The sequence below is a fragment of the Cupressus sempervirens genome, chromosome 9 (assembly GCF_028749045.1).
Source record: "Cupressus sempervirens isolate cs-2001-9-10 chromosome 9, ASM2874904v1, whole genome shotgun sequence".
In the NCBI taxonomy this organism is placed as follows: Eukaryota; Viridiplantae; Streptophyta; class Pinopsida; order Cupressales; family Cupressaceae; genus Cupressus; species Cupressus sempervirens.
In genome coordinates, this window is record NC_143126.1 from 120,874,729 (window position 1) to 120,882,263 (window position 7,535).

The following is a 7,535-nucleotide window of genomic DNA, read 5'->3' on the forward strand; positions in this document are numbered from 1 at the left end:
TGGCACTATTCTCTAGACACATAAAAGCAAATTAGGGAGATAGCCCTCCCTCAAGTTATGCCAAAACTTAGCAAGGCACAAATGTCTAAAGCCATAAAGAAATATGATGTGAGATATGTACCTAAGTATAGGGCATTTAGCATATTATAGAACAACATGGAGGATGTTCTAAAGAAGTCCAAACAAATGTGGAAGATCACATATGAACTAGCCACAGTCAAATATGATGAGCAAGAACCTATTGAGGTCAAAGACGATGAAGAGGATAACAATGAAGAAGACATAGTTGAGGGAGGAACTAATATGAACATTGATGATCATGCAACAACTAAGGAAGTGCATCAACCACAATAGAGTGTACAAGATACATAAATATCGAGTGTCAACTCTCCACAAATAATAAGTGTAAGTACTGAAACTATTACAATAAAGGGTGTTTCTGATTCTACTACTCAGAACATCAATTCCCTAACAAAGGAAGATTTGAAAAAGATACTTGACCAATCCACACTATAGGCCGAATTATGTGACAACCCTGTATTGGTAAGTGTTGATGAAATTTAGAAGTTAGAGTCTATGACTATAGGGGAGGAAGTGAAAACACAAGAACCAACTACAATCACTCTTTAAGTCACATGTGTACAGCCTTCACAACCATTAGTAGTTTATCAAAGGAAGGAACAGCAAGATGCACTGTTAGTACACCCATGGGAAGCACTCTGGTCTTAGTAAATGTTCAAGAACCTGAAAAAGAAAAGGATGAGACAGTTGGAGAAGATAAGGTGGAAACATTAGTCAATGATGGGTCAACAAATCAAATAGGTTAGGTAGATGTACCTGCACCTCCAGCACAAGTTCAAGGTGCAATTGAACTAAAAGAGGCAGAAAAGGACAAGTTTGAAGAGACAGAGTTGACACCCAAGCCAAAGGAGCTACAAGCAATACAAGCACTGGTAACATTACCAGTATCAGGAACTCCTTCCAATCAAACTTTTTAGAGGCCAAGCACAGATGCAACACCATTGCAATTCTCAATGCCAAGTCCTAGCTCATCTAAGGTAGAAGAGGTAATAACTTATGGAGATGTTAGCCTAGATGAAGAAATTGTATTGCCCAAGTTTAATCTTGCAACAATAACAATTGAGAAGATGGGCATACTTCAAGAAGCCTTAGGTAGGAAGAAACGTCAAGAACTACTCAAAAGGGAGCATAGACAGAAGAAAGCTTTGATTGATATCAAAGACATCTTCTTAGATGCATTTAGTCTGCCTACTCCAAATGAATTAAAGGTAATCTTTGAATAATTGACCAATGTAGTGGAAAGAGTAGGTGATACAGACCTTGATACTAATGCCAAATTATTAGAATGGTCTAAGAATAAGTTTCAGAATAAATAAAATGAGAAGATATCTAGTGATATAGCACTAACACAAGTTGAATTGGCAAGTAAGATAGAAAGTGTGAAGAAGGTACTAGAGAACATTTTCTCTCTATACACCAAATAGTGTAATCCTACACTCTTCACACAGGAGACAAGGAATCACATCCTAAGCTTGGAAAGTCAAATGCAGTCATCAGGAGCTAAATTGCCCATGACTCAAGCTCAAAGTAAGAAACATTTTAGGACCCTTTTGCAAACCCAAAGTCAATTAGCAACACTACATGCAAATGAAGCCAACATAAGGGCTAAACTGATAAGCATCTAGTCTACATTGACTTCTCACATGGAGATTCTACACAAGGAGTTAGGCTATGCAGAAACTCTTACGAAGAAAGACCCTAATCTTTCTACATTAGATGGCCTAGTACACCTTGCTGTCGAGCTAGCCATTCAAATTAAGTCTTTGGAGGTCATATGTGAAAATTGGGATGCAACTCTTAAAATAATACTTGATGTCCATAAATCTTTTTTGGAGAAATGTTGTACTATTAGTGTATAACCCATTGACATCAGTGTCAAAAAGGGGGAGTAAGAGCTATGGGGGAGCAAGAATGAGAGAGTAAGAGGAGAGAGCAGAGAAAATGGGAAGTAAGAGCAAGCAAGCAAAATCAAATAGAGCAAAAAGTAGAAAATAGAGAAAGAGTATCAATAGAGGTAAACCTACTCAATAAGAGTAAGATTTTGATATAGAATATAGAATAGAACAAATCAAACAACTCGGGGGGAGTTATAAGATTTTGAGATATAAGTCATGTTGCAAAATTTTAATATTCTGAAATTTTGTATATAAGTTGAATAGTCATTTATGTTATGCTCGTAAGAATAAGAGTATTAATGTATGCTCAAATATTTTTGACACTCATGTCAAAGGGGGAGATTGTTGATCTTAGAATGGTTTTGACTAGTGAGTGTCTATACACTTATAGTTCATGTTGAACAAGTAACATATGTTGAGCACAACATATAAGATTAGAGCATGGCAAGTAAATAGTGAGTCCTAGAATATGTTAACTAAAATGGTAGTGGCTATTCTCTCTACCAAGATTCAAATCTATACTAGATCATTATAGACATATATATAGACAACATAAATCTTAACTAAAATATCTCCAACAAAAAAAAATCTTTAATAAATCAATTTCATTTACATAATTATTCTAATAGTTTAAAAAAATTAAAATCATTATTCACCAATTCTTGATTTACTTTCCCTCCAAACCTACAATTTAATTGAAATTGAAATTATATAATAACCATAAAAAAACTTATTTTGCATCCATATCCTTAGTCTTGTTTGGACCTAAGTTGTCCACATCGGAGCATGGGTATCCTATGTCTATAAGAACAGTCTTCCCACCAATTATACACACACCAATAATAAGACATATTTGCTAACACCTATGTAGTGCATGCACATGTATGTTTTTTAAGCCTTTTCTATCTTCTCCAACATCAAATTTCCCTCCATAACAATTCCCTACCAATAGCTTGTCACGTAAAAAGTAAATATAATGCTAGAATAGGCAGCAAAGGAATAAGTTTCAACGTGGGTTATAATACATTGCTTTCACTTCCCTTTCATCTACTGTACATGAATTGAACGTACACCATTTTTCCTCATTTTATTTGGTTTAGTCTTCTGCTGCATTATTCCTTTTCTTTCACTTTTCTCTCTGTTGCTATTTTACCTTGGAAGTTGTGTTGTCTTCTCTTAACTTGAGAGCAAAATAAATAAAAACAACAGCATCCTGCATATTCATGGAGGCCCTCAAAATCGACTGGTTGACAAAAGAAGATAATTACAAAAACATCATCATTTTTCATTATATCAAATAAGGCTTTACCAAAACATCATCATTTTTAATTATATCAAATAAGGCTTTGGAAATTTAGTATTTGACAAAAGAAGGTACCTACAAAATAGCATCATCTCTATATTTAACCAGGTCTTGCAAAACTATCATTTGGCATAGAAAAATAACTGCAAAGACGTATGATTCTCTATACTCTGAATTTTTGGAATCATCATTTGAAAAAGCTTGGGATGGAAGAGTTTCCATTTTCAATTTCCACTGATGTTTCAAGAAGATCATTATGTATATCGTTGTACTACTACTTTTCAGTCCTTTAGGGAAAAGTGTTTCAATATTGTAGTTATCAAGACAGATTTAAATGTTTTGAGATTGATTTTTTTTATAGTTTTTTTTCCAAGTTTTAATAGTAAAGTTAAAGATACTAAATTAGATTAAAATGTTTTTAAAATAAGTTATATTAAAAAGTGAATCAATGATTTTTTTTCACAATCAGTTAATTATATGTATTTTTTCTGAATTCAATTGTGTTTGTTTAATTTGTTAGAGGTTGTCAATCAGTAAGAGAAACAAGCAAGAAGAAAAAACTTAGAGAAAAATGTGCTTGTTTAATTTGATGAATCATTGGGTGTGGTTCAAAACATAGAGCAAATTAAACAAATAAAGTTGAATCTAGAAAGATTGCATATAATTTAATGGACCAGTAGAAAACTAATTCGTTCTAACATTTACTTATTGCTTCTGGATCTTAATTGTGTACAAACTACTGAGTCAACTTTTCAGGTCACACTCTGTGAATTTTTGTTCTCCTTGAACTCTCTTGTTCTTATGATGGTTCACAGAATGTGACCCAAAACAATAATTCAAAAGTTTGCACAATATCATGATCCCTGAAACAAAAAGTAAATCCTCATGAATGGTAGAAATCTACTAGCACTCCTTGTAAACTAAAAATATAATACTCTCTCTTTCTAATGATAGATCATAGAATATGGTCTGAAATGTTAATATTAAAAATTTGCACATATTCTTAACACAACTGAACAATTCATAGATTGTCAAAATCTTCTATCTTCAAAAATCACCTCATTTTTTACACAAATACAATCTAATTTAACACTTCAATTTTTAAAAATCTGAAAATAATTCAATTTATATTTTTACACCAAACTTATTGAAGTTTCTAAAGATGCACTGTAAATCTTGGATGGTAGAGCTGTATTAAAATACATACCATAGATAGTGTTTCATTGTCTGGAGATTCTTATCTAAAAATTATTTGAATAATTGAAATCTAGGTGGCGAAGTCCATATTCAAATTGTTTAAACAACCGAGTTAAATCTGATTGCAGCCTCCCTACTTTATACATATCAAAGTTCTCTAAAATAAAACCCAGAACACCTACAGTACTCATAAGTAAAAATATCCTGATGGGAAGAAAAAGAACTGCCAACATTTGAATAGTCCTGTAAATCAATGATTCTTTTGCTTATTATGAAGTATGCTAATATAAACAATCAAAATAGAATAGTAATACAAAATATAACAGGTAAAATTAAGAACTATTAGTAATACAAAATATAACAAGTTAAATTAAGAACTATTTACAAAATTTATTGATTTTAGAAATAAATTTTATAAGAATAAAAGTTCAATAAATTCTGAAGTTTTTGAGATCTTTCAGTATTTCTATTATAATTTGGAATACAATCCGTATGATACTAATTCTATTTCTTATGAGAATGAATCTAGTACTTATTGTATTAATTTTTAAAGGATTAAAATATCACAACTTCCAAAAACAATCACGAACCCTGATATTACTCTAACTTGCAGAGGATGTTAAAAACTCTATTTTCCAAAGAATTTCAAGCTTGCTCAGTCTTAAAAGAAAAGAATTAACTGGTGTCATGGTGGCTTCGCAGTGGTCCTGTAAATGTTATGTTTGTTTACAACACGTAAGGAAAAAAAAACAATAATAATGAAACAAAACCAGCATAATAAAACTAAGAGCTAAAAAAAAAAATCTCTGACATAAATTTAACAGTTCAATCTAAAATATTGATATGATTATACTATTACTATTCTATTTAAATAAACAATTTTTGAGTCAAATTTATCCATTCATATTTTATGAGAAGTATTGTACATATGCTCATTTTGACTAGAATTCATTCATTCATATTTTATGAGAAGTATTGTACACAAATTCATTGAGTCAAATTCACTCAAATTCATTCATTCATATTTTATGAGAAGTATTGTACACAAACTCATTTTGAGTCAAATTCACTCATTCATATTTTATGAGAAATATAGTGCATAAACTCATTTATTACAAGAGTGAATGATTCATTCATTTAACATTCATTGCATCTAAACAATACTTACTCCAATGAAGCATGGAAATTTTCAGAAGTTCATCTTCCACTACATATGGCCTGAATAGAGATCAAGATCATCCAGTTTTCTAGATGATCAAATCCTCAGACTCTTTTATTCATTGAAATGTACATCTGCCATGATATATATACAATTGTGGCATGACCTAAAGAAACTAAACTTCACTGACTGCTCTTCAATACAGGATTATATGTTTTGGTGAAGAAACCTCAAGTGCTCTGTATCCCTTTCACCTGACCTGAAAACCTTGAAGAGCAAATTGAGCTCAGAAGGACTTACATGGAAGAAATCCAGTGGCCTTTTACTTGCTGTCTCTCTGGGCTTCCTTGGAGCAGGTGGGCATGGCAAAACTTGAGGTATTTGATGTTCCACAGACTTGGGAGTCATGCATTCTTCACTGCCTTCATCACAATCTCCAACATAACTTATTTCTGACTCGCCCTCACTGTCTTCTCTGCAATTCTCTCTTGAATCCTCTCTACTGATTAACAACAATTTGGGCTTGAAATCAGCACTTCCAGTGACAATGGGCTTCAGAATAGGAGGAAAACCCACATCTTCTTCTGCTTGGCCCATCTTTCTCTTCTTGGGAAATTGCACTCCTGAGTCTCCATCCTTAGACATTTTGCTATCAAAATAATGGGGTGTCTAAGAGAATGGATCGAGGTCGGGATAAATTTAGAGGTATAGATATCCTTCAGTCTTTGGCTCTTATTCTAAGAAAAAATCAGTCTATGGCTCGTGTTCTTGTATTGAGTAGCTAAAACAATGATATAAATAAAAACCCCTCCTTAGAAAGCAAAACACAATGGTAATTTGTGAGTCTCTCATGTGGGAGGTCTTGGGTTCAACTCTAAATGATCTAAAAGTTGAATTTTTATGATTGCAAAATACAAATCTACTATAAAAGATGAAGCAGGGTTCAAATTCTGAACAGCTTTTACAGATTGAATTGTCCTCAATGTCTAAGAGAATAAATATAGATATCCTTCAGTCGTTGGTTCTTAGTCAAAAAAAATTAGTCTATAACTGATGCTACTGATGCTGATGCTCTTGTGTTGAATAGCAAAAGCATCACATAGTTAAAAAATCCTCCTTGGAAAATCGATCTAAAAGATCAATTTTTGTGATTGAAAAGTACTAACTCACTATAAGAAATGAAGCAGGCAGCTTCCGAAGATTGAATTTCCCTCAATCCTGTAACATTTAGCCCCAAAAAGTATAAAAATTAGTGCACCCACTAGTAAGAAGAATCCTCCAAAACAGAACAAAAACTGATCTCTACATTTGCAAGTGCTGCTGCAACCAGATTTTCAGGCTCTGATCCATTGTCATATGTTTATATTCAAAAGTCTCTGATCTTTACAAAGAAGACATGAAAAGGGTGGGAGGGAAAGGAATAAATTAAGAAGCGTGGGAAGGAAGAAGCACAAGGCTTTGCTGACGATCAAAGAATCAATGATAGATGAATAACTATGTGGGTGGGCCTGATCACTGGGAGTATATTAATTTTATATACGTCCTGTGGTTGCAATATACACACAACTGAATCTGCTATTGAAAAGGACAAAAATTAATTTCCACACCCAGACCCCCAAACCAATCAGTCAACTGCCCACCAACCCCTCTTTTGGGAAGGAATCTTCCCTGTTAAAAAAGGGGCAAACACCCAGCCTTTGAATTCATTTTTTTGATGAAGAGAGCTCTGAGAATGCATGTGCACATAACGTCATACTGCACATGTTCATGGCAGATGTGGGGTACCCTCATTTATAGTGCAGCCAAAAACTCTACATTGTCACCTCATTTTCATTTATTTTGGTACTATTTAGGTTTAATCTATTCCTTGGAGCTTATTAAGCTTGTTGAGAAATACTTT

The 7,535-nt window shown here is 33.1% G+C and overlaps 1 protein-coding gene across 1 annotated transcript; it reads right to left on the reverse strand.

Annotated features, from left to right (window-relative positions):
* Positions 1-5,529: 5,529 nt before the first annotated feature.
* Positions 5,530-7,155, reverse strand: LOC149537828 (uncharacterized). Its single transcript, XM_089799213.1, has one exon. The coding sequence runs from the start codon at positions 6,278-6,280 to the stop codon at positions 5,843-5,845; it is 438 nt and encodes a 145-aa protein (XP_089655339.1). The 5' UTR covers positions 6,281-7,155; the 3' UTR covers positions 5,530-5,842.
* Positions 7,156-7,535: the final 380 nt, after the last annotated feature.